Source organism: Dipodomys merriami, unplaced genomic scaffold (genome assembly GCF_024711535.1).
Source record: "Dipodomys merriami isolate MVZ:Mamm:240054 unplaced genomic scaffold, mDipMer1.0.p SCAF_10, whole genome shotgun sequence".
Classification (NCBI taxonomy): domain Eukaryota; kingdom Metazoa; phylum Chordata; class Mammalia; order Rodentia; family Heteromyidae; genus Dipodomys; species Dipodomys merriami.
This window is the reverse complement of record NW_027202271.1, coordinates 13,525,980-13,552,852: the sequence shown is the minus strand read 5'-3', so window position 1 is coordinate 13,552,852 and position 26,873 is coordinate 13,525,980. Positions and strand designations below refer to the sequence as shown.

At 48.1% G+C, this 26,873-nt stretch overlaps 1 protein-coding gene across 5 annotated transcripts; it reads right to left on the bottom strand.

Moving 5' to 3' along the window:
- Positions 1-224: 224 nt before the first annotated feature.
- Prpf40b (pre-mRNA processing factor 40 homolog B) lies at positions 225-26,873 on the bottom strand. 5 transcript variants are annotated; one of them, XM_070040610.1, is made up of 26 exons: positions 26,701-26,873; positions 17,283-17,363; positions 16,388-16,531; positions 16,010-16,075; positions 15,306-15,333; positions 15,044-15,069; positions 14,802-14,912; positions 14,404-14,524; positions 14,286-14,310; positions 13,867-14,067; positions 13,522-13,639; positions 13,375-13,439; positions 12,750-12,914; positions 12,542-12,650; positions 12,109-12,259; positions 10,011-10,144; positions 9,295-9,409; positions 9,060-9,151; positions 2,808-2,924; positions 2,474-2,611; positions 2,169-2,264; positions 1,918-2,007; positions 1,572-1,746; positions 1,106-1,167; positions 869-1,012; positions 225-783 (listed from the first exon to the last, which is right to left on the bottom strand). In XM_070040610.1, exons 1-26 carry the CDS (start codon positions 26,701-26,703, stop codon positions 691-693), a joined length of 2,670 nt encoding a protein of 889 aa, XP_069896711.1. In that variant the 5' UTR covers positions 26,704-26,873; the 3' UTR covers positions 225-690. The 5 variants fall into 5 exon arrangements, with proteins under 5 accessions (XP_069896711.1, XP_069896721.1, XP_069896740.1 ...); XM_070040620.1 differs by having other exon boundaries at positions 1,918-2,004; XM_070040639.1 differs by lacking the exon at positions 14,802-14,912.

The following is a 26,873-nucleotide window of genomic DNA, read 5'->3' as shown; positions in this document are numbered from 1 at the left end:
AGCAGATTGGAGGTGAGCTGAGAAACCTGGAGAAAGAACCAGTCTGAGGTGGGCTCCAACCACACACAAAGGGACGGAGGCCTATTAAAAACGCTAGTGCCATCTGCTGGTCGTGGTGTGTGTGCGTGTGTGTGCGTGCGTGCGTTCATTCCTGTGTGTGTGTTCGTTCCTGTCCAGTCCCCAGACTGCGTAGGTAGTATATGGAGAGGACAAGAGTCACTTGCCATGTTATAAATATTGTTATTTAAAAAACAAAAACAAAACACATACACTGGGTTCCAGGGCTGGAGGAAGCAGTGGTAGAGCCCCAGGGCTGGGGCAGGCAGGAGCAGGCACTGATACTAAAGGGTGAGGACCCTGCCCTCTGCCACTTAGGCTGTGTCCACCAGCCCATCTCTTCCCTGGAGGCCCCTTCTCTCATACACTTTATCTACTGGCATCACCCATCCCACATGGAACAGGCCATTCATGTCTGGCCTGGGGCTCAGGGCAAGGACTGCACTAGTTGTCTGGGAACCGGGGGACCCTTGAACACCAAGAGCAGCCTTGGTAGGTGCCAAAAGTGGTGCGTTGAGGGTGGAGTTACTTTAAGAAAAGTGGACATGGACCAGACTGATGAAAAAAGGAGTCTGAGGGTAGCCTTGGAGCCATTGCCTCATGTAGGCCAGAGGCAGAGAGAAGCCCATCAGGTCACTGGTGGTCATCTAGCTGCTGCAGGAGTGTCCGCCGGCGCCTCTCCAGCTCTCCCTCACTCAGCTCACTTTCTGATGTGTCCCAGCCTGTCTGTTGGAGCAAAGGCACTGCTCACCTGAGCCCCCTAGACAGAGACAGAGTACCACTGGGGCCTTGGGCTGGGCCTCCCATTCACCTTCTCCTTCTTGACTCCGAAGCCTGGGGAGCGGTTAGGGAGTTCTGCCTGCCGGAGCTCCATGTCCTTAGCCTGTTCCTGTTCTTTTTCTTCACTCTCTTTGCCAGGCTTCTCCTCGGGCTCTGTCTCACTCTCAGGACTGTTCTGTAAGAGTTCAGAGCCTCCCTCAGCAACTGCAGAGGACTGCTGGGAGGCAGGCAGAGTTCTACAAATTACATGAGCTCCTTCTCTACTCACCGACTTGTGTCTTCTCTTCTTAGTTTTCTTTTTTGGTTTCTTGGCTTTCCGAAGGCCATGCTCTGGAGGTAAAACAATCCCATCAGAAAAAAAGGAGGCCTAGCTCACACATATAACCCTAGTACTCACGAAGCTGAGATTTGAGCATCACAGTTCAAAGCCAGCCTGGGCAGGACAGTTCGAGAGATTCTTACCTCCAATTAACCACCAGAAAATGAAGTGGAGCTGTGGCTCAAAGTGGGGCTCATCTTTTTTTTTTTTTTTTTTTTTTTTTTGCTACAGCTCACTGTCTATTCTTTGCAGTGGCAGATGCATGGTATGAGGGAGCAATCTGGGGAAGTCTGATTCTGGCTCCCCTTCTTCCACAGCTCAGCCCTCCCAACCCACTCTGGCCTTTATGGGGCTGGAGCCTCTGCCTAGTCAGGATGGTAGTACTCAGGCTACCATGTTCCTAACAACTGCTTACCTGATCCAAGGAGGTGGGAGGATGGGGATCCCCGTCCTCCAAGGGTAGCACCCCCACTTTCAACTGAATCAAGTGATGATGAGGGCTCAGAGCCTGACTCTGAGGGGTTCCGCCGCCTTCGCTTGGGGGGTCGGAGGGATGGTGGGGGCAGCTCCTCCTCTTCTGACTCAGAGCCCTGGGCAGATACAGGTCAGTAAAGAGGTGGTTTGGCCACCAGATACCCTCACCTGGGAATTGGGGGCAAAGGGTACAGATCCAAAGAAATCTTCGTATCTCCCTCTAAGACATACAGTGTTTATTCAAAACGATCCAATCTCATCCTACACCCCTCTAGCTGTTGACTCACTGAAGGCGAGTGCGAGCGCTTCCGATGGTGCTTCTTGCCCTTCCTGCTGTGCTTTCGGCCTTTGGTATGGAGGTGCTGGCATTCGGTCTGCTAGAGGGAGAGGGAGAGGTTAGGCCTTCTGCCTACCCAGGGCCCGCCCTTCATAGTCCCTCCTTCATTAGCTGGCCTGAGAAAGGAGACCCTAGTGGTGAGAGGCTACTGAAACACTCAAGGGCCTAGGACAGATTAGGAAGACCAACAGCCTGCCTCACCTCCAGCACCTGCAGGAACTCCCGGAAGAGCCGGATCCTCTCCGACTCCAGGGTGATCTGCTCAAAGGCTGAGTCGCACACAAAGCGCTCACGGACCTTGAACGGGGAGAGCACTGCTGATCAGACCAGGCCCTGCCTGGCCTGGCTTGGACACCGCCACGAGCACTGGGCAGGGCTGGGGCAGAGGAAGGAAGGGAACTGGAGCTGTCCCAGGGCTTTGCTGTGACTGGGGTGGGCCCTCAGTGGTGGAGAAGCTCCGCTGCCCTCAGGCTTGAGGGTGATTGGGGCCAAGCTGCGCTCCTGACCTCTTCCCACGCAGTGCCCAGCTCCAGAGCAGGCACGGCCTGCCTCAGCATGCTTCGAAAGGCAGCCTCCCTGCGCCGCATCCTCCGTGCCTCCTCCTTTTCCCGCTCCCTCTCCCGGGCCTCTGCCTTCTCCAGCAGCTGAGGGCAGAAAGGAGCACAGGGTCACCAGAAAGGTGGATGCCCAGGGCCCACTCAGGTATGACTTAAGAGGTAGGAAAGTGGATTAAATTAAATTAAATTTTAAAAAAAAGTGGGTGTGGGCTTCTGCCACTATTCCTCAAACCCAGTGAGAAGGAACAGTGAGCCCGCCCGCCTGCCCTACCCAGCCCCTCACACTGTTGAAGGTCAGCTTGATGTTGCCTGCGTCCAGCGCAGCAGCCCTCTTGTCAAAGCTTATGACGTGGGCGAAGTCCTCAAAGGCTGTGTTCACCTCCACACAGAAGCCCCGGTCCTGTGGGCACAGCAATGTGTGAAGCAAGGGGTACCATGGGCTGAGGCCCAAGGCCAATAGGTAGAGGAGTCAGACTACAGGATGCCCAAGAAACCTCTGCCCTAAAAAGAGGATCCATAAGACTGACACCTGAGAATCCACACTGTCCAAATCCTCATTGTCTGCCTGGGCCCCAAGCTTACCCCAGATGTGGCTATTGTGTGGAACCAAAGGGATCAGGCAGTATCTCCAGAGTCTGAGAGTCTCACAATGACTTCTTTCTTCCTTTGGCAACAACTGCAACTTCCTGGTGCTCAAGAAAGCTCCCAAGCATTCTCAACATCTAGTCCTAGCCTCAGGCTTTACTTACTGAATGCTCACTATGCATTAAACACCCTGCTGAGTGCTTCATTCACATTCTCAATCCTCCAAGTTCTTTTAGGTTGTCCTCTCCTAATTTTAGGCAGAAAAATGAGAACACTTCCCCAAAGTCTCTTAGCCAAACCTACGGCCAGATGACATCTACCCAGGTCTTTTTAAGACTGGAACCTGTGGTCTCAAGCACTACATCCACACTGGTTTTTGTTTTTGTTGGTCATGGGGCTTGAATTCTGGGCTTGGGCACTATCCCTCAGCTCTTCAGCTCCAGGGAGCGCTCTACCGCTTGAGCCACAGCGCCACTTCCAGTTTTCTAGTGGTTTTTTGGAGATAAGAGTCTCACGTGGATTTTCCTGCCTGGGCTGGCTTTGAACCGTAATCCTCAGATCTCAGCCTCCTGAGTAGCTAGGATTAAAGGCGTGAGCCACTGGCGCTGGGCCACACTGATTATTTAGACCCTAGGTGAAATGGAGGATATTAGGTGTGCACCTTCCCAGCAACATTGAAAACATGCCCCATTCTCTTAAGCACCCTGATCAGACCCCATGCTTTACAACATTGTAGTGAAGTGAAGGCTTAGCAGAGTGGTCGCACTTATTGGCCCAAGTTGACACAAGTGGTAGCATAGCCACTGGCACAGGCCAGCTCCCTTGCTGTCCCTCCACAAAGCTCTGGTTCCTCTGACCTTCCTGCTGATGGCAGGGGCATATTCTTTCTTCTCTTCAAGTCTCTACTCAACTTCCAGCTCCCTTCAAACACATTCCTCTTCACTGGCTCCTTGCAAGGAACAGATATCTCACATTGCCTCAAATATTCTTGTTCTTAGCTCCGTAAGCTAAATACATATTTCTTTTTTTTTTTTTTGCCAGTCCTGGGGCTTGAACTCAGAGCCTGGGCACTGTCCCTGAGCTTCTTTTTGCTCAAGGCTAGCACTCTACCACTTAAGCCACAACGCCACTTCCAGTTTTTTCTGTGTATGTGGTACTGAGGAATCAAACCCAAGGCTTTATGCTTGCTAGGCAAGAGTCACTTTCCCAGCCCCTAAATGCTTATTTTTCATTTTTATTTTTTGGTCGGTTGTGGGGCTTGAACTCTGGGCGCTGTTCCTGCGCTCTTCAGCTCAAGGCCAGTGCTCTACTGTTTGAGCCACAGCGCCACTTCCGGTTTTCTAGTGGTTTATTGGAGATAAGAGTCTCATGGACTAGCTGGGCGCTGGTGGCTCATGCCTGTAATCCTAGCTACTCAGGAGGCTGAGATCTGAGGATCGCGGTTCAAAGCCAGCCCGGGCAGGAGAGACCGTGAGACTCCTATCTCCAATAAACCACCAGAAAACCGGAAGTGGCGCTGTAGCTCAAGTGGTAGAGCGCTCGCCTTGAGCTGAAGAGCTGAGGGATAGCGCCCAGGCCCAGAGTTCAAGCCCCACTGCCGACCAAAAAAAAAAAAAAAGAGTCTCATGGACTTTCCTGCCCGGGCTGGCTTAGAACCTCAATTCTCAGATCTCAGCCTCCTGAATAGCTAGGATTACAGGTGTGAGCCACCAGCGTCCAGCTGCTTATTTCTTTATAAATTTCAAAATCCCTTAAAATATAGCATAGGGAAAAGGAATAAGCATTTATAGGAAACCTTTTATCTTTGTAAATGCTATTTAATTCCTTGAACCTGGCATAAGGATTTTCCTGCTTAAGAAACTAAGGTTCTGAAGCACTATGTAACTTGTAGTGGTCTCAGAGCCAATGCACGACCAAGAGTTACTTGACAGATGTGTGCTGCCCCACAGCCAATCCCTTCATGGTCATTGCTCTTCCAAAAGTTATACTTAGTCAAACTCAGACTCCTACTCTGTCCTCATTCATGTGGTCCTAAGCGCCTGTTTCCTTCATCACTCCCCTCTTGTCGTTTTTGTTGTTGTTGTTACATCTCTGTCATGCAAGTTCCTGATAAATGACTTTAATCCTTCTTCACTACCTGATCTACCCTCCTAGCAGTCTCATTCCTTACCTGTCTGATTTTTTTCAGACTCATACTACACTAAAGAGACTAATTTAAACATCCCCACATTTCTCACGAACACCCTCACATCTGTTATCAATCTTCCAGGCCAAGATCTCTCTTCCACATTCTCCAAGTCTAGGGCCCTATATAGTCCTATGAGCTGAGGGGTGCCCCCAAGGGCTGTAGATAGCCACAGGGACTCCTAAGACCATGTCTTCCAAAGCCAATAGCACAAATGAACAAGAAAGACCAACTTCAAAAGAGCTCTTAGGTGGCCTGGAGAGACCAGCTTCAATGAGGTCAAGAGCCCACAGGATTGTCAGCAGTACCAACAACTCCATGGCTAAAAGTTAATTGACCAATAAAATTTAGCTATCTTGGAATCAAGTATGTGATTATCCTACTTAAAATATGGCCTATGTTTATTCCTCCCTGCCCAGGTTGTTTTTTAAAGCAATTCTCCAAATGGAATTTTTATTTTCTACAACCTTTCTACGTAATCCTTACTAATGATGATGCCATTCATTGCCCACCTCTGCTCATACATCTCTTTCTCTCTCAGCTTAACAAAATAATCTAGCAATTCTTTTTAGTAATGCTATCCTACTGATTTTAAATTTTCATTTTTTAACAAACTTTTTCAATGAAAAAGTAATGTGAAATCTCAATGCATGAGATGCAAACTACTGAAAACAGGAAAAGCATATAATTCTCCTCTCCCTGCCCCACTCAACCCCAACCACTTGTTTCAGGAAACCTATGGCATCTCACCCTTCTCATCTGCCATCCCTGTTCAGATCACTGACTGCAGCAGCAGCCTAACTGATCTCCTGCTTAGCCTCTTCTATGCCTTTAACCCAGCCTTGCAGCTAGTCCAGATATCTCAGAGGTTGGGGATTACTCTGAAGAGGATGGTTAAACCTAAAATGCATTTGAATTACTTACCACTATCACTTTTAGTATATTGAGTCCTCAGAAATGTCCTGACACCACCTCTACCATCATCTTTCCTTGATGTCACAAACTCCAAACTACGGAGAAACTACCATATACTATTGCCAGTGGCTTTATCTAAGGCACTGCTTGATTTGATCATTAATTACAGGATAAAAATTCCAACTTATTTTAGTATTCAAGGTACTTCATATACAGGGATCTACTTCCACATGGGCAAGAAGAAGCCACAGAATAATATACATCTCACAAAATGGAAAATTTTTTTTTGAGGGGTCCGGTCGTGGGGCCTGAACTCTGGGCCTGGGTGCTGTCCCTCAGCTCTTCAGCTCAAGGCCAACGCTCTACCACTTGAGTCACAGTGCTACTTCTGGCTTTTTTCTTTATGTGGTGCTGAGGAATCGAACCCAGGGCCTCAGGCATGCAAGGCAAGCACTCTACCACTGAGCCACCTTTCCAGCCCCAACAAAATGGAAATTTAAAAATACTAAATTCTGCCAGGCGCTGGTGGCTCATGCCTGTAATCCTAGCTATTCAGGAGGCTGAGATCTGAGGATCGAGGTTCCAAGCCAGCCCGGGCAGGAAAGTCCGTGAGACCCTTATCTCAAATAAGCCATTAGAAAACCGGAAGTAGCGCTGTGGCTCAAGCAGTAGAAAGCTAGCCTTGCGCTGAAAAGCACAGGAGCAGTGTGCCCAGGCCCAGAGTTCAAGTCCCATGACTAACAAAAACAAAAAACAAAAGCCCTAAGTTCTTTTGGTACTATGGTTTAAACTCAGAAGCTCAAGATTGATAGGCAGATTCTCTACTACTGGAGTTAGACCTCTCCTCCAGAGTGCATGCGTGCGTGTGTGCGAGCGTGCGTGCGTGCGTGTGTTGGAGGGTCTCACTGGCCTAGTTGGAGGGTCTCACTGGCCTAGAACTCAACAATCCTCCTGCCTCAGCCTCTTGAGTGCTGGGATTTAAGGCATGTATCACTAAACTCAGCTTACTAAATTCATATTAAACTAAAGGAGATATGGGGGGCTGGGAATGTGGTTCAGTGGAAGAGTGCTTGCCTAGCATGCATGAGGCCCTGGATTCAATTCCTCAGAACAACATTTTAAAAAGTAAAACAAATAAAAGAGAAAAAAGTATTTAAAGATAAATAAGAGACATGGTATTAAAATGTAACATATGTATGAATGTGGAAGCTAAAGCAAAAAATTTCTGAAAAACATGCATACAATGAGATCTTCCCAACTTTACTGGTCCTTCTCAACTCGGGTACCAAGTTAAATCTCCTCTGTAATTAGGTGTCCTTTGGTAAAACACTTGCTATTTCTCATTTGAAAACTTGGACTCAGAAAGGTCATACTGCTTGGCTAAGGTCAGACAATTAGTAAAGACTTAAATCTGAACTTTTACCCTAGGTGTTCTATCTCAAGTCCTGCTTCTAATGACAGCACTTAACTGTCTCCTCAAATGCCATTAGTGTTCTTCCCTTTTCTTTCTCTTTTCTTTTTTTTGGGTCCGGTCGTGGGGCCTGAATTCTGGGCCTGGGTGCTGTCCCTCAGCTCTTCAGCTCAAGGCTAGCACTCTACCACTTGAGCCACAGCACCACTTCCAGCTTTTTTCTTTTTGCTTATGTGGTGCTGAGGAATTGAACCCAGGGCCTCATGCATGCAAAGCAAGCGCTCTACCACTGAGCCACCTTCCCAGCCCCTGTTCTTCCCTTTTCTATATATGAAGCATTCTCTTTTGGGAGGACAGAAGATTCTCTTTACCTGCTGGTTCACTTTTATAATTTTGACAGACATGGACATTAAACTATTTCTGCAGTGTAAGAAAAGCAACAATGTACATGGGATGGTAAATGATGGCCAACCCTTGTTATACTACTTAGCCCTCTTTTCTAAGGACAATGACATCTAGGCCTGAGAGCATGACAAAACTGCCCCCTAGAACCAGTATTGCCAGGTCATCCATATTAACAAAAGACCCAGATTTTTATGTGAAATCTGATTTTTAAATGTTAGCAGTAAGTTCCAAATTTTTCCAAAACAAAGCATGTGTATGCCAGAAAGATAACCTGTTAACACTTAGCTATACTTCTTGCTCCAAAAACCTGCCATGCCCTTTCTATCCACATGCCTTTGATCCTGCAATATCTTTATGTCTAAAACATTCCACTCTCTACCTACTTCACCCTAAAGATACAATTCAAGTGTCAATTTTTCTGATTCCTGTCTCTAAAGTAACATCTACCCCTCTGAATAATATTTCTATCTTCATATTGGGCCATAAGTTCCAAGGAACAGAAAAATGTATAGTAAGAGAAGGTGTGGTGTTGGATGCCTATAATCCTGTACTTAAGACAGTAGAGGTAGGATGATTTCTAGTCTGAAGTTAGCCTGAGCAAAGTTAGTAAGCCCCTATCTCCAAAACAGAACAAAAGGTGACATGGTATACACAGCTTTAATCCCAGGATTTGGGAGGCAGAGGCATGAGAGTTGTGAATTCAAAGCAGCCTGGACTACATAGCAAGTTCAAAGCTACCCTGGGCTATAAGGTGAGACCTGACTCAAAATGTTAAAATAAAAACAAAAGGGCTGGCTGAGGGCATAGCTCAAGTCATAGAGCAATTGCCTAGTTAGTATAATACCAGGGGTTCAATCCCCTAGTAAGAAAAAAAAGAAAGAAAGAAAATGTGTCTAATTTACTATTATCTCTGTTCATGGTTGATTTCTGCTGAGCTGTCATGCTAATGAAAATGGGACTTATCAAAGAAGTCTTGTTCAGGGATCTTGGCTTGCAATGGCCTGCATTCATCCATGACCCCAGGTCCCCCTCACCTTAAGAATGTCTTTAATGATCTTCTTCTCATCATGGAATCGTGCCTTCAATTCCTCCACATAAAACTTGAATAAGTCCAGAGGGGTGGAGCCTGCAGGAAGGGAGGGAGGGGGGCCTGGCGGGCGGCAGCTTCCCAAGGCCTAGGGTGGGGTCGAGGACAGGACCAGGGAGTGGGGATGCAGAGGCTGATGGGGTAGGAAGCCAGACCAGAGAGGGGGAGCCTGGCTGCCTTACCCGGCTGGCCCAGCATGTTGGCAAAGCGGACATCAGTGCTGACTGCTGGGTACAACTCCATCCAGGTAGACATGGAGTGTAGCTGCCCTGTCTCGTGCAGCTCGTCCAGGAAGGTCTGAGCAGGGAGAAGCCAGTGACAAAGCAGTGAGACAGGGAGGGAGGCAAGAACTTGGGGGTAAGGGAAAGGCAGGGACGATCCAAACTGAGGAAATCCAGGCATAGAGGCCAAGATGAAGAGATACAGATGCAGAGGAAGAGAGCATTACAAAAGGAGAGATTGTAAATATACCAAAGGAGACAAAGCAAAAAATGAAAAGAATCAGAAACCTGCCAGCAGCTCAGTCTTCCATGACTTGGCTTCAACTTCTTGACGTGATCCAGCTAAGTCCCCCTCACCACTGCTACCTCAATTGGAAGATAAGCTGTCTGGCTTCCACCCAAAGGAAATGCACATAGTCTAGCTGTCACCTGTGCCTACAGGGTGCTCTCTGCTGGAAGCTTCTGTACGGTGCATATAGCTGGTCTCCCTAGAGACCAAAGCTAGAGCTGAGGGGACAAAGCAGGAGCAGAAGTGCAGGACAGAGGCCTGGTGGGAGTTTTCTTTGAACAGCATTAGGCACAAAGCAGGCAGCCTAGGCCAGAGAAGGCAGGGCACAGAGGAAGAGGCTGTGGTCTGGGGCAGAGCAGAGCTCTGATTCCCAAAAGCAGGAAGATACCTGGAAGGCCTCCCGGTTCTTGCGCTGCTGGCGCCGCTCCCGAAGCCGGGCCCGCTCCCGCTCTTCCTCTTCCTCCCTCTCTAAGGCTCGGATGTGCTCCTCAAAGCAGACCAGGGCATCTTCCTTATCCATATCTACAGGAAGGGTGGAGGTTCAGTGGGTTCCAGAGCAGCAGGGCAATTTCTCAGATCCCAGCACCTTCCACATCTCAAAGATGCTGTCCTTGTTGATACCCCTCCCAGGGCAGATGGGGAAGTGAAGGAGAGGGCTCTGTGGGACCAGCTACTGTAGGGGTGTTTTGTTTTGTTTTGTTTTGTCATGGGGTCTGAACTCTGGGCCTGGGCACTGTCCCTCAGCTCTTCAGCTCAAGACTAGTGCCCTACCACTTGAGCCACAGCACCATTTCCAGCCTTTTCTGTTTATGTGGTGCTGAGGAATCGAACCCAGGGCCTCAGGTATGCGAGGCAAGCGCTCTACCACTTAGCCAACTTCCCAGCCAAGGTTTGGCTCTTGATGTTAAAATAAGCAAGTATTCAAAAGTCTGGTGAATTCAGTCACTGGAAGCCATCAGAGGAAACCAGTTACCTGAAGTTTCATATCTTGGAACTGAGTTTATTAGGCTTTCTTTCTTTTTTTTTTTTTTTTGGTTCCGGTCGTGGGGCCTGAACTCTGGGCCTGGGCGCTGTCCCTCAGCTCTTCAGCTCAAGGCTAGCGCTCTACCACTTGAGCCATAGCGCCACTTCTAGCTTTTTTCTTTTTGCTTATGTGGTGCTGAGGAATCGAACCCAGCGCCTCAGGCATGCAAGGCAAGCGCTCTACCACTGAGCCACTTTCCCAGCCCTAGGCTTTCTTAATGTACAGAAGGGTACTAAGGCTTGAAATCAGGCTCTCATGCTCACTGGGCAGATGTGCTATTGACTTGAGTCATGCTCCCAGTTCTTTTTTACTTTATTTTTTAAGTAGAGCCTCATATTATGATCCTCCTACCTATGCCCTCCCACATAGCTGAGATCACACACAAGTACCACCACACTGATTGAGATGGGAGTATCAGGAATATTTTGTCTAGACTGGCTTTGAAATACAATCCTCCTGATCACTAACTCCTGAATAGCTGGGGTAACAGGCATGAGCCATCAATCAGGCTTTGATACAACTGCAGTTGTTGAATTTTTCCTATTGTCATTGATTTCAGTCTAAGAGTTTCTTATTGTAATATATGTGACCAGTTAAGGCCCACAGTGCCAAGACTTAAGACCATCTTCACATGAGCTATAAATATTTGCATGATCATCTCCAGGAGTTCTGATTCTATGTCCATGTCAACAGTAGAACTTAGTGGGTATGTATTTCAGTAACAAAACATCTGCCTAGCATGTGTGAGGCCCTGAGTTCAATTTATAGCACACATACAAAAAAAACAAAAACAAAAACACCAAGCTAAGTGCTGGGGGCTCAAGCCTCTGATACTCAAGCCTCTGATACTCTGGAAGCTGAAATCTGAGAATCACCATTGAAAGTTAGCCAGGGCAGGAACTCTGTGAGACTCTTTTTTTTTTTTTTGTCAGTTGTGGAGCCTGAACTCTGGGCCTGGGCACTGTCCCTCAGCTCTTCAGCTCAAGACTAGTACCCTACCACTTGAGCCACAGCACCATTTCCGGCCTTTTCTGCTTATGTGGTGCTGAGGAATCAAACCAAGGGCCTCATGCATGCAAGGCAAGCACTCTACCACTGAGCCACCTTCCCAGCACCATCTGTGAGACTCTTATCTCCAATTAACCACAAAAAAAGCTGGAAATGGAGCTGTGGTTCAAGTAGTAGAGCATACTAGCCTTGAATATAAAAAAGCTCAAGGATAGCACCTGGGTTCTGAGTTCAAGCCTAGAACCGGCACAAAATAAAAACAACAGTGGATCCCAGGAGAGATAGTAATCTGAATCATTCTGGGATTCTCTGAATGCAGAGAAAGACAGTGACTGAGTTAGGTGGGGTCTTCCAAGACAGGCAGGAGGGCAGGGGTGCCAGGGACTCATATGAGGCAGGTGAAGGTCAGTAAGGAAATAGGAAGAAACAGGTATAAGTAGAGACTCAGGCTTACTCTGCAGCTGCTGGTCCTGAGCAAAACTGGGGTTATCCATGAGGTACTGCTGGGCCTGGGACCATGTGGTTTGGAAGTTGACGCTACTCATCCCATCCAAGATGCTCTTCAGGGCCTGGATGTTGCGGCGCCGGAGCTGCTTGGCCTGTTCCTGGGTAGCAACAGAACCAATGAGGCAGGGCCTTGCAGAGTTGCACTGGAGAAAAGGATGTAGTACAGAACAGAGGAGGGCAGGACTAAGACTCTTTCTGGCCCTCCTACAGCCAATGCTGCAGGCCCAGAGTAGAATGGAAGTAAGCACAAGTGCTGCATCGACTTCCAAAACAGAAGCCGGGACACTAGGAGAGTAAAATGAATGGCTAGAGTCCATAAGAAAGAACAAGGAGGGTCCAAGATAAGACTGGGGCTGAGGTCCTGGCCCAGTGATCATTACCTTCTCCTTCTTGGCCAGGAAGAAGAGGACATCATCATAAACCTCTTTTCGATCCCTTTCAGGAACCACAGCCCAGACCTCCAGCTCCCCAAAGGTCTGTTCTGCCCGCCTGTGGAGCACATGGGCTATGAGTAGGTAAAGAAGAAAACCCTGAGCCTGTGTTCTCTGGGTTCCCCAGGTCTGGCCCAACCCAGCACAACCCCCTGACCGGTAGCGTGTGGTGGAGGTCATGCGTTCATGTTGCTCCAGGAAATGCTGAAGGGTCTGCTTGGCTTCCTTGGCCCTGAGCCGAGCCTCTTCCTTCTCCTCCTTTTCCCGCTGTGCCTTGTAGGCATTGAATGCCTGCTTTTTCTCACTCAGTTTAGGCAAGGCACTGGGGTAGACAGGGTAGGAATGGGGTGGGGACAGGGAAGGAGTCAGCCTGAACCACCTTGCACAGCCCAGAGATGAGTGCAGATATATGCACAGACCCAGCACACGATGTCTCAGATATGGGAAGGGGTGAGTAGTAGTAATGGGAAGAGAGATGACCCCAAAATACTGCCAAGACTGAACTCATTTGCACTGGGGTTTTCAAGTTATTGTCAGACCTCTGTGCTATTCACACCCTTCTTCCCAATTAATTCAATCCAATCCAGTAAGCGCTTATTGAATGGTCTAGGTCAGTACCTTTCCCTTTCCTTGTCAAGGCTTTTCTTGCCCTTGTACCCCACCCTAGTCTATCACTTTTCTAATGCCAGCCCCTCAAGCCTGAGTGGTGAATTGAGGCTCTGCTCAGTTCGTGGAGTCTCTGCTCTCATGAACAGGCGCTGGCTCCCTCTGCCAAGGCCTACCTGTAACGAGGGTCAGTGACCACCATCTTCATGGCCTGTTCCCACGAGGCATTGGAGGGGACAGCCTGGAACAAAGCAGGCATAGGTCTTGGGGTCTTCCCACCTCCAATCCCTTCAGGCCTTCCCTAGGAGCCCCATTCTTGGCACCTTGTCCCTCAGCAGCTCCTTGAATGCCTGCTTTGCCTTCTCCCGGTTGCTCCAACTGAGGCCAGACCTCTCTGGTTCTGGCTTGGATTCTTCTTCCTCCTGATGCTGTCCAGTAGAACTGGGGGATAAAAGTAATAGGGTTCTCTCAGTCCTCACTGCTTTCATGCCTTGCACTCTCAGTAACACATGGCTCTCTTCTTGCTCCCCAGGACAACCTCTTTTTACCCTTCAGTTGTGACCATACTGCACACCCCTCCAGAAGCCTAGCACAGAGCAAGGGCTGAGCAGGCTAAGAGTCTGAGGCTGGAATGTGGAAAGCTTCAGGGGATGAGGAGAAGCCCTCACCTGCTGGGACCCTCCTCTGGCTGCTGCAGGAAGCCCTGCTCCAGTGGCTGGGCAGCCTCTGATATACCACAGTCTTCACTCCCACCTGGCTCAGGTTCCAGAAAGCCTGTGGACACTGTGGTGGGACCCGGAGGTACAGGCGGGGGATCAGGCTGTGACTGAGGAGGCTGTGGCTGGAGTGTCTGTGACTGTTGCTGTTTCCTGAAGGCAAGCCAGAGGGTGGTATTGGAGTACAGCAGGGACAGAAGGGCAGAGGCCGATTGATTTCTGTAGCTTAGGAAGAACTAGGGCCAAGAGCAGACAACTCACAAGGAGACTGAGAGCCGACTTCTTCTCCCATAGGCTAGAAATAATGGAGAGCGTCCACCTGTACTCTCACATGCCCCCAGTAGGGATGGAGATGTGGGCAAGTCACTTACCCAGCAGCCTCTTGACTGACTAGAGCTGCAATGGGAAAAGAGCATAGTCACAGGGTAGCGAAGGACTGCACCCTCCCGCAGAGTCCTGGTCCAAGCCTCAACCCTCAGGACCCCTTACCCTCCAGGTCATCCAGGTCCTTAGGGCGGGTCCACCGGGACTCCTGACTCTGGTTGTTGTAGTAGTAAGGCTTGCCTGTGTCCGACTTGTACTCTTTCCAGGGGCACTGGGACAGCAGCAGCTGCAAGAGGACAAGCCAGAGACATTAGTGGGCTGGGAAGCTTTCTAGAGATAGGGGAGCTGAGGGAACCCAGTGAGTGGAGGACATAGTAGTCTTTAGCTACCACCTGGCTTGGCTCAAATCAGGGAAGGTGGACTTCCTGAAAACCTAGGGAGGTGTTTCCAGGGAATATGGATGGCTAGGGTTCTTGGGAACAGAGGAACTACAATGGGTATGAAAAGGGACTCGGGAAGGCCAGGGACTTGGAAGGGAAGAGCCAGAAAGCTCCACTCAAGACCTCTGCCTTGGACTTGAGCACGCTGGGCTTCTCCCACACGGACTGCTTGTCGTCAGCATTGTAGTAGTAGATGCGCCCATCAGGGGCCACATGCTCACTCCATAGGGCCCTCTGGGGGAGGGGGGGTTACAGAATGGTGGTCAAGGCCCCTTTCCCAAAGATGCTCTCCTCACCCCAATGATTTAGCCACCAATCCACCTGTTTTCAGTCTTTCCACTGAGACCCAAGCTAGAAGGACTTACCAGAGGGCCTGTTCCAGCCACAGCAGCTAGAAAAGAAGACAAATAAAAGCTACTTTGGAACCTTGTCCCAACTCCCATGATACCCCCACCTAGTCCTCCCTTACTCCATTCCCAATAAATATACCCCTGGTCCCATCAACATCCCAGGCTCCCTGGCATCCCAACAGGCATGATCCAGGATGGGCTTCAGTCCATGGCCCCCTCTCCCCTGTAGCCCCCCAACCTCCGAGCCTGGGGGGAGGAGATCCCCCAGAAGACTCACAGCTGGCGGTGTCCGCACCCGGAGCCGTCTGCCGAAGAAAGAGGAGGGGGAAGGGTTGGGGCCAAGCCCAGTGCCCCCCAGGACCCAGGCCATGGGGGATGGAGAAGCAAGCTAGGCCAGGATCCGTGTAGCCTGTTCCCAGGGATCTCTGCTGGCTCCCTAACAGTCCCGCTCTCCCTGCTATCCACGCCCATCCAGCTGCAGTTCTCAGATCCCAGGGGGAAATCACATAGCAGCTCCATTCTTCATTTTCCGTGAAAATGTTTGTTGAGTCAATACCTGAGGCCCGTCTCTTCACAGTAAATGCCAAGTTCTACATCCCACTCAGACTCTACTATGCTGAACAACAGCACAAGAAGGAAGGTGCAGCAAGATCCCTGGGTGCCACTGCCTCCTCCAGAGGCAAAGAGGATGTGAAAAAAGGTCCTTATTAGTGTGTCCACAGTGCATGGCCCTGTGAGGGGAATGATGTGTCTCTGGAATAGGCGTGTCTCTAAGAGGCAGCCTGGGGAGTGTCAAGAGAATACACATGCCTTTGGAGATGAGCAGGAAACCAGAACTGCTGATTAAAGTATGAGGAATACTGCCAGGGACCAGGACGAATATGGTAAGAGGGAAAGAATGGAGTCCATATTCCTGAACTCCACGTCAGACCCAAAGGACTGCAGGGCTTAGCCTGCTTCCTGCCAGCCCCTAGCACTTACCGCTGCGGTGACGGGCACTGCTGGCATCAGCATTCCTGGCATCATTGGAGGTACCATTCCTGGTATCTATGGATGCAAAAATAAGCCACGTGAGGGCAGGTATAACCTAGACAGTGGCCCTCTGAGTTGGGATGTCCTAAGAGATCCCATTGGGATCTAAGACCCTCACCTGGGGCACCTTCTCATGCAATCTTTGGCTTCTAGGTAGTCACCTTACCTGAGAGTTGTCTCTGTTACTTAGCAAATACTTGGGCCTGGCCCAAAGCTTCATTCCCTCCCCAGGTTCTGAAACCCAGATGCCCACTCTCACCTCCACCCCAGCTAAACAAGGTTTCCTGAGACCCCCCCCATTCCCCCCCTCACCATGGCAAGGATTACCTGTGTGAGTGGTGGTGGTGCCCCCATGGGCGGAAGCATTGGGGGCAGAATGCCTGGTGGCATGGGGGGAATCGCTGGTGGTCTCTGACTCATAGGAGGGAGCCCCATCGGAGGAAAGGGAGGGGGAATCCCTGGAGGGGGCATCTGGAAGTGAGGAGAGGAAGAGATCTGCCTTGTCAAGGTCAGAAGACTCACGGGAAGTAGCCACCTGTTACCCACCCTGCCCTCCCCTGCCCTCCCTCCTGGCTTAGAGGCCATCCCAAGGCTTTCATTGAGAAGCACAATGCATGAAACTGCTTCTCTCCCCACCACTGAGGAAGACTATAACTGGGGAGTTCTCTGAGCCTAACAGGCAAGTATACAATGCCTGAATAAGGAAGGGGGCAGGAAGAGGAACAGCACCAGACTGTGGGGAACTCCCTCCACAAGAGGTCTCTCAGGTGAAGGGAGAAGGCAGGCGTCCCCCAGTCCCCTGCCTCCCATCCCTTTCTCTCCAACTTCTCTTCTCCCATCCCTTTCTCTCCAATAACCAATGCTACTCCAGCCCAAATTCAGAGGCTTTTTTAAAAGAGCACAGGTAAGGAATGGTGAAAGAGAAAGACAGAACCCCCACACACACCCTCATCCTAATGGGGTTGGGAATATCCCTCCCAATTCTCCTACCTCAAGCCCCAGTGTGTCCAACGAACAAAAAGACAAAGGGAGAACTGTCAGCTTATGGACTACAGCTTTAATAGCAGCTTTCCCCACCCCAGCGCCCAACAAACTACCCATCTTCCAAGGGCAGCAAAAAGGCTCATTCTAGAACTGTGCTGGCAACACTGCAGCAGTGAGGGTTGGGGAGTTTGGGGTGCAGGCTGGAGAAGCCAAGCCCAGGGAAACACATAAAACTTACGAAGGGTGGTGGCATCATGGGGGGCCCCGGTGGGAAGGGGGCAGGCGCTGCTGGGGGCCGGGGACCAGAATCGGGAACCGACTGTTGAGGGAGAGAAAAGTCATAGGACCCAGGATGGGCACAGAGATGGGCTTTTGCAGAAGGGAAGCAGAGGGATGAGGATGAAAAGGAGTACAAAGTTCAGGAGGGAGTCTCCAAGCCCCATTTCCTGCCCAGCCCAAGTTCTGAGCCCTGGGAAACTCTACTCTCTCTGTGCCAGCCCAGAGCCAGCTGGCTGAACCCTTCAATGTCATCGTTATTTTGGGAATTTCCATTTTGCCAAACACACAGAAAAGATGGAGAAGGCTGTACTACAGGCATCCAGCACTTCCCATGATTTTTGTTGTTGTATGAGGGCTCACTGCAGTGCCTCAAGCTCTAGCTTGACTTGCTTGTTCATGGCTAGCACTCTACCACTTCCGCCATACCTCCAGCCCAGCTTTTTATTAGTTAGCTATAGATGGAGTTTCACAGACTTTTCTACCTAGACTAGCTTTGAACCTCAATCCTCTAATCTCAATCTCCTGAGTAGCTGGGATTACAGGTGTGAGCCACCAAGCACTTGGGCTTTTTTTTTTTTTTTTGGTCCAGTCGTGGGGCCTGAACTCTGGGCCTGGGCACTGTCCCTCAGCTCTTCAGCTCAAGTATAGCATTCTACCACTTGAGTCACAGCACCACTTCCGGCTTTTTTCTTTTTTGCTTATGTGGTGCTGAGGAATGGAACCCAGGGCCTCAAGCATGCAAGGCTAGCGCTCTACCACTAAGCCACCTTCCCAACCCTGGGCTAAGTTTATGTTTTTGTTTTTTTCTTGCCAGTCTTGGGTCCCTGAGCTTCTTTTGCTCAGAGCTAGCGCTCTACCACTTAAGCCACAGCACCACTTCCAGCTTTTTCTGTTTATGTGGTACTGAGGAATTGAACCCAGGGCTTCATGAATGCTAAGCAAGTACTCTACCACTAAGCCACCTTCCCAGCCCCATGGGCTGTTTTTGTTTTGTTTTGTTGTTAGTTGTGGGGCTTGAACTCTGGGCCTGGGCACTATCCCTCAGCTCTTCAGCTCAAGGTGAGTGCTCTACCACTTGAACCACAGCAACACTTCCAGTTTTCTGGTGGTTTTATTGGATATAAGTCTCATGGACTTTCCTGCCTGGGCTGGCTTTGAATCTCGATACTCAGATCTCAGTTTCCTGAGTAGCTAGGATTACAGGCGTGAGCCACCAATGCCAGGCTGGGCTCAGTTTTTTTAACCACAGTTTTCAACTGATTCTTCAGTCATTGGGTAAAGCTATACCTCCCTCAAGCCAGTTGAGAAGTGGCCCCTTTACCTCTTCAACTAAACTGGTTGAAGGGAGATCAATCCAAAATTCTTTTTGTTGTTGTTGTTGTTGGTAGTGGGGGCTGAACTCTGGCCTGGGCACTATTCCTCAGCTCTTCAGCTCAAGGCTAGCGCTCTACCACTTGAGCCACAGCACCACTTCTGGCTTTTTTCTGCTTATGTGGTGCTGAGGAATCAAACCTAGGGGCCTCATGCATGCGAGGCAAGCACTCTACCACTGAGCTAACTTGCCAGTCCCCAATCCAAAATTCTTACAACCCTATTCTCTTCTCTCAACTACTAGCTTCCTCCCCTAACCAGCCCCATCCTTAGTTACCCACTTCAACACCTCCCACTCCCAATCACCAACTTCATCTCTTTGTACTACCCTCACTTTTGGCAGCTACCTTTTCTTTACAAAACCTGAACTTATCTCCCTGTGGACACAGCTTTGCATGACCTAAGGGTCTTTGTTCTCCACCAAATGGGACCATACCCTCTCCTTTAGTGCTCAACTTAAGTACTATTACTCCAGGAAGCCTTTCTGATTCTAAAGTAACTCATTCCAATTTTCACATTTCTGTTATTATGTGTGCCTGAGTATGTATCTTTCCCTACTAAAAGGTAATGGCAGGGATCATACCTGGCTTGTTGAAAGATAGATTCCTAGTATCTGCCACTGTATCTGACGCATAATAGGTACTTAATAAATACTGAATAGAAGTTCAACTCTCTCCATGGAAACTTCCAATCTAAAAAATCATCCTACAGATACAACTCCACATAACCAAAATGATGAGTGTATGGAATGATGCTTTAATACTACTTCTAAAATGAAAACAAGACTGAAGTCAGCCTAAAAAATATACATTAGTAAGGAACTATGAGATTATATACAAGTGTAAAATAGAATACTATGCAGCCATAAATAAGAATGACAAGCTCACTGTCAAGATATGAAGCAATCTCTAAGATACATTGATAAGTGGAGAAAAGGCAAGGTATAGCAAAGTTTTGTCATATGTATAAGTGCCAGTGTTAAAAGATGACAGAGGGCTGGGAAGGTGGCCTTGCATGCATGAGGCCCTGGGTTCGATTCCTCAGCACCACATTAGCAGAAAATCCTGGAAGAGGCACTGTGGCTCATGTAATAAAGGGCTAGCCTTGAGCTGAAGAGCTGAGGGACAGCGCCCAACCCCAGAGTTCAGGCCCTACAACAACAACAAAAAAAATGACTGATAAAACATTAGTAAAATAAGGAAAGAGGAGAGGCAAGAATTGTGGCGGAAGACTTCACCTATGCCCTTTTGCATCATATGAATATGCAACCATATGACACTATTACCTGTTCAATAAAAACACTAAGTGCATTAGGGCTTGGAGACTGAGCTAAAAAAGCTGCCCTTCTCTGCTGAAAGCTGGTAGGTGGCAGAGGAATTCTAAGGAAAGGTGGTAGCTGGCTGAAGACAAGTCACCTTACCACTACTATGCTAAGAAGGCTCAGCATTTAAAAATGCTTTCTCGCCAGGTGCTGGTGGCTCACACTTGTAATCCTAGCTACTTAAGAGGCTGAGACCTAGAAGATTGTGATTTGAAGCCATCTCAGGCAGAAAAGCCTGTGAGACTCCATCTCCAATTAATCAGCAAAATGCTAGTCAGGAGGTGTGGGTCAAGTGGTAAAGAGCCAGCCAAGCAAGAGGGTAAGACCCTGATTTCAAGCTCCTGTGTAGACACACACACACACCACACACACACACACACACACACACACACACACACACACACACACACACACTTTCTAATCTCTAACAATTTATTTTATCTTCACCTCATCTAACAAGAAAAGGTAAGGGGCTCAGTGCTGGAGCACTTGCCCCGCATGCATAAGGCCCTGGGTTCAATTTCTCAGCACTACATATACAGAAAAGGCTAGAAGTGGCACTGTGCCTCAAGTGGTAGAGTGCTACCCTTGAGCAAAAGCAGCTAAGGGACAGTGCTCAGGCCCTGAGTTCGAGCTGGGGGGGGGGGGAAGAGGGGGGAGAGGGAAGAAGAGAGAGAGAGAGAGTGGAGAGGGAGAGATATATGAGCTAAACTATTGGAATCAGAACTTTTCTCAGTGTTCAATTACTTTAACCCCATATTCAGACCTGTTCCTGTTCCCTGAAACTTTCATGAGATGTCAGAAGCTAATCACCAGGGAAGGAAATCCAGTCTTTGGAGTGGAACTCTCCCACCTCAAGCAGCCTTAGGACTTTAACTTCCCAGATAACTATCTTTGGGTCTTATGAGGCCCCCAAGCTGCCCATTTCCAGATAGACATCACCACATCATCTATTCAGCTGTCCAAGATCAAAACCTAAGAGTCACTCTCCTTAGCTCCAGTCCATCACTGGGTCCTCTTAACTTTCTCTGCTCAAGATCTCTTGGATCTATCTACTTCTCTCCATTTTCTCTTCCACCTCTCAACTCCACCGTTTCTCATTTGACTACTGCATGGCCTCCCAACCATTCTCCCCACATTAACTCTACAATCTGTAACCATGACAAGCTCTTCAAAATGCGCCATGAGCTAAGTAAGATAAATGCCTGTAACACTCCAAGGCTTCTTACTGCTCTTAGGATAAGCACCAAAGCCCTGCTCAGGGGGAAGAATATGGAAGTCTGCTGCCAGACACCCTCCACCAGACACCCTCCAGTCTCACTGATATCCTGATGCTGATCTGTGCTCACCTCAGATATCCACCTGGGCCTGAGACAACCTTGCCACCTCACCTACATATACTTCACAGTCAACAAATGTAATTTCCCAGGAAAGCTCTTTACAACCCACTACACTAGATACAGCCCTCTTTTGTATGCTCACTCAACACCATGTATCCATCAGCAATTATCCATTGATATTTAATCAGTTGTGCAATCCCAATTGTACTACTATATTATGTAGCACTAATTTTAAAAAATACTGCCCATTAAAGTGGTATCACAATGGATAAATGAATCAAGAAAATGTGACTAGTATTAATACACACACATATATACTATATACTATATATGTGTGTATATATAATTGATATATACATATATATACAATTATACATACATATACATTTATGTATATACACATACATACTACACAATAGAATTTTACTCATTTCTCACAAAGAATAATATTATGTCATTTGTAGGGAAATGGATGGACCTAGAAGAAAATTAAGTAATTCAGGCTTAGAGAGACAAAAGGCACAGGAGTTCTCTCATATATGGAAGTTAGATTTAAAAATATAAATATATATATGAATACATATACAGGATAATATGCACATATACACAAATTGAATAAAGATCCTTCCTCAGGAAAGGAGTCCAGTGATGTAACTCCTCTGAGCAACTAATGAGCAGTTTAACAAAATGAATACCAGGAAGCTCAAACATGTTTTATTGGGAGAACAAGGAAAGGGTACAGATGGAGAGAGAAACGGTAGGCAAATACAGTGATATACATTTACTGTACATCATGTAAAAATGGAACTATGTAACTTGAGGGTGTGATAGGATTGGGAAAGATGGGGGAGAACAATGAAAAGGGTAACATTGATCAAGATTATACTCATAATCTAACTTATTTAATTTAAACTGTCACGTGCTGGTGGATCACACTAAAATCCTAGCTACTCAGGAGGCTGAGACCTGAGGATCACTATTCAAAGCCAGCCTAGGCAGGAAAGTCCATGAGACTCTTTTCTCCAACTAATAGAAAATGCTGGAAGTGGAACTGTGGCTCAAGTGGTGAGTAAAAAAAGCTCAGGGACTATGCGCATGCCCAGAGTTCAAGCCCCAAGACTGGCAAATAAATAGGTAAATGTTTAAAAAAAGTGATATTCCATCAATTTTAAGATGAATCTTGAATGTTAGACTTAATGGAATATAAAACCTGCAGCACCCAGTAAATTCAAAGTTCTCCAGGGCAGGGATAGGTAATAAATACCTGTTCATATAATAACTGGTTTTGGCAAGTCCCACTAAACAGCAGGTCATTAGTAAAGCCTATTAAGAGTTATATAGGGAATATGGAATATCAGAGCTGTAGAGAACTCTAATAATCACCTAAGATACTAAGAAGAGTAATGTCCAAAGTCCTAAAACTGGTTAGGAACAGAGGACGCACTGTATCCAATTTGCCCTCCAATGCTCTCCACGTAGAAGCACAGTGGTTCCCACCCTGTAATCCTAGCTATTTAAGAAGTTGAACAAAAAGACCGAGGTTCAAGGCTAGCCTGGGCAGAAAGTTATCAGCTGATAGCTGGGTATTGCACACACCTACTATTCTAGGGGGAGAGAGGATGAGGCATAGCTCAGTGCTAAGGGCCTTCCTAACAAGTATGAGGCCCTGATTTCAAACCATAAAAAAATAAAAATAAAAGCAGCACAGCTCCTGTCACTAGAAAATCTGTTTATACCAACCTCCTTTCCAATGTAAGTGGTTAAATCAGCAATGATTCATCTTCTTTCTTGAGAACCAGTGTTATTTCCCTATTACCTATCTAATAATTCACCAAAACCTCATCCCTTTATCCTGCTTTGTCTCTCATCTTGTTCAAGAAGATCCAATATTCACCTTCTTCAGGTATTTTTACACTACCCCCCCATCCCCCCATCCCACAACACATTCTTACCATCTTGTGTCACTTAGAAATAAATGCTATGCCGGCACTGGTGGCTCATGCCTATAATCCTGGCTACTCAAGAGGCTGAAACCTGAGTATCGCAATTCAAAGATAGTCCAGGCAGAAAAGTCTGTGAGACTCTTATCTCCAATTAACCACCAGAAAACTGGAAGTGTCACTGTGGTTCAAAGGGATAGAGCACTAGCCTTGAGAAAAAGAGCTCAGGGATAGCGCCCAGGCCCTTGAGTTCAAGCCCCGTGACAGAAAAAAATAAATAAAAAGCAGAAATGCTGACATACTCCTCTGTGAATGTCAGCTAGATATTTCAATAAGGATTTCTCTATATTTAGTCATATTTCTCCTATTAAACCTTCTGGAGTGTCCAGCAAGGACCCTGCAAACAAAGTGCTATAATAAGCTGGGTTCTGAAGGCTCACATCCATAATCCTAGCTACTCAAGAGGCTAAGATTTGAGGATCAAGGTTCAAAGCCAGACCAAACAGACAGATCCAAGAGACTCTTATCTACAATTAAACAGCAAAAAGGTGGAAGTATGGCATGTCTCAAGTGGTAAAGCACCAGCTATAAGCAGAAAAAGTCAAGTGAGAGCATGAGATCTTGAGTTCAAGCTCCATTACCATTATACACACACACATACACACACACACACACACACACACACACACACACACACACATGAAGTGCTATAGTGCTATAACATGCAGTCTCATTCCTAACCCCATTAGATTCTTGCATACTGAATACCTTTAAAATAGTTATGTTCACATGGGCCCATATACATTTCTATAAATCCTCTTGAGAACAGACTGTGACAGAGACATATAGTTTGGCAGAGGTCTCTGGCTTGGGGAAAGATAATACTACTTCTGTATTTCCAACTTCAACTCTGGATGGAAACTTCTGAGCAGAATTCAGACACTAGCCTGTTTTAGTCAGTTTTCCACAGATAAAGCAATGGAATGGAAAAGAACCAACCCTTAAAGAGTTGGAGACATGGCTCAGTTGGTAGAGCACGCCAGCCAATGAGTGGATGTGTCAGGTCTCCAGTTTTGGAGCTTCTTCCCGGAGCTTTCCCTGTGCTATTCAAGTCCTTTCTTTCCTTAAAATACCTGCACTTCTCCCATATGTGACAATGCCAGTACAACTTTGGGATTGTTCATATTTCTAGGTGAGAATCTGAAGAAGTAACTAGTGCTTCCCAAAAGGGAAGCACTTCTTGTGTCTTTTTTTTTTTTTTTTTTTAGCACAAAACACACATTTAGGGACTGAAGAGAGACAACAACAAAAAATTTAATCATCATGAGTTCACCTGGAATGATGGAAGGCCAACCTACTTTTGGATGAATCGATTCTTCTGAGCCTTTATATCTAAGGGGCAGTCTCAAAACAGAAAGTTCAAAACAAAGAATAAAAGGAGAAAAGAACAAGAATGGAAAGATAAAGAGAATGGAAAGAAGAAATAACTAACAGGCAAAGTTTACTGAGTACTTATTATGAGTCAGATACTGTACCAAACTCAAGTAATCCTCCCATCATCTTAGAGGTTATTATCCCCATTTTATAACTAAGGAAGTTGAGGTTCAGTGTTACTTGATTCCAAGAGATTAAATGGAAGAAGCAGGTTTTAAATCTAAATACCCTATCCCAAAGCCTGTGCTTTCAACTGCCCCACAAAGCTGCCTCCCAGCAGGATGGATAGTGCCACAGACAGCATTTCTTACTCTTAGATTCATTGCCCTGCTTTCTTTATACTCCAATCCTCATACAATCCTGAAATCCTCAGTAAGCCAGGTGATCCTAAAGTCTGCCTCGTCTGATTGACTCCAATTTCCTGAAAGGACCTGTCTGAAAAGTAAAAGCTAGGACATGTATCTTTCAGAAAGTGGTAGCCATCATCAAAAAGAAATAGTTGAGAGACCCATGCTGGTGGTTCATACTTATAATCCTAGCTACTACGAAAGCTGAGATCTGAGGACCATGGTTCAAAGCCAGCCTGGGCAGAAAAGCTGAGAGTCTTACTTTCAATTAACCACCAAAAGTCAAAAGTAGAGATATGGATCAAGTGGTAAAGCACCAATCTTGAGTGAAAAAGCTAAGGGACAACACCCAGGCTTTAAGTTCAAGCCATAGAGGGGATGTAGCTTGGGGTAAAATGATTGCCTAGCATGAAGGAGACCCTGGAGCAGCAAGTATAGCTAAGAAACCAGCTGATCCCCCCCTGTGTTCTATCTCCTTGCTACCTTACTTCAACAGCCTCCAAATAGCACCAGTCCCTCTCCCTGTTCCCAAGACCAGCCGACCTTTCTAGAAAATATCCTTTTGTCGTGTCTAATTCCCTCATCACTTCTTCTGAAAAACAGAATGTTACTCTAGTCCTCATCTATCTTAAGTCAAGGCTCAACCTCTTAAAGAGTTCTCTCATCCCTCCAACAAGATTCCAGGCGCTGGCTGGTCCTTGGCTGGTCCTTCTCAGCCTGGCAGGTTTTCTGGCTCTCCTCCCCCAATCCCTGGGGATTTCCTTCAGCCCCAGCTGAAGGCCTCGCCTCCATCTTCTCCAGCTTCAGGTTTCCCTGTGTCCTAGGACCCTTTTTGCCTGAATTTCCTCTTCAAAAGTCATCATATTTGGAAACTGGGAGAGCCCTGGTTGATCATTTTCATCCATTTTCTTTTTTAAGTCCCTGGGAAAGAAAGGCCCGAAGAGAGGTAGTGACTTGCCCAAGGTCACACCAGAGTTGTGAATGTGTGGACGGCAAAGCCAAGGCTATGGCCCTGGGGCCTCTGCTCTTTCATTTCTAGGAATAACGAGCTCTGGGATGCCGACCTGGAGCATCTCTTTCCTCAGGAGCCCACTCCCCTCCTCAGGAGACAAGGTCTTGCAAATGCGGGGAACGGGAAGGAGTCTCCATGTGGTCCTCCAAGGGGCACCCCGGGCTTCCCAGGGGAAGCGCACTGGGCCTGGGGGAGGGGCATGGGGCACGCCAAATACCTCAGGAGATGCAACTGGGGTTCCCTCACCTCCGGCCCCGTCTCTTTTCCCGACCTTTCTCCGCAAACCCACCCTTTACTTCTTCCCTTCCTCCTCCTCCTCCTCCTCCCTCGGCACCGAAACTCCCGGTCCCACCTCAGTCCCTCACTCCCCTGTCCGCACCGCCCCCCCCCCCCCCCCGCAGCTAGACTCCATCATGGCCTCCCCCGCCCCCTCTCCAAATCCCCGCCCCCACCCCTCTTCTCGAGCTGCCCTCCCTCACCTTTCCCTCCCCTCACCCGCCTCGGGGTCCCGGGTACCCCGGTGACCTCCTCGCCCCCCCTGGCCCCAGCCCGGGCCACAAGGGGCGCTGTGGAACCGCCCCGGGCCCCTCCACCCCCGCGCGGGGACGTTACCATGCCAGAGCCTCCGAGCAGCTGGGCCGGCTCGGCCCACCCCCCAGTAAAAGCCGCTCTGATTGGCTGGGGCGCAGCCTGGAGGGCGGGGCCCGCGGGGGGTCGCACCCCTTCGTGGCCGGGGCTCCGGTGACTACCGCCGCCGTGCGGGGACCCCAACCGGCCCGGTGTCT

What these genes read in the sequence shown, in the direction of transcription:
- Prpf40b (XM_070040610.1), bottom strand. An exon ending in CCATGATGCCACCACCCTTC is followed by an intron (nt 16,532 to 17,282) that starts GTAAGTTTTATG and finishes CCTCACTTCCAG; the next exon opens with ATGCCCCCTCCAGGGATTCC. An exon ending in TCAAGCTGACCTTCAACAGT is followed by an intron (nt 2,612 to 2,807) that starts GTGAGGGGCTGG and finishes TTCTGCCCTCAG; the next exon opens with CTGCTGGAGAAGGCAGAGGC.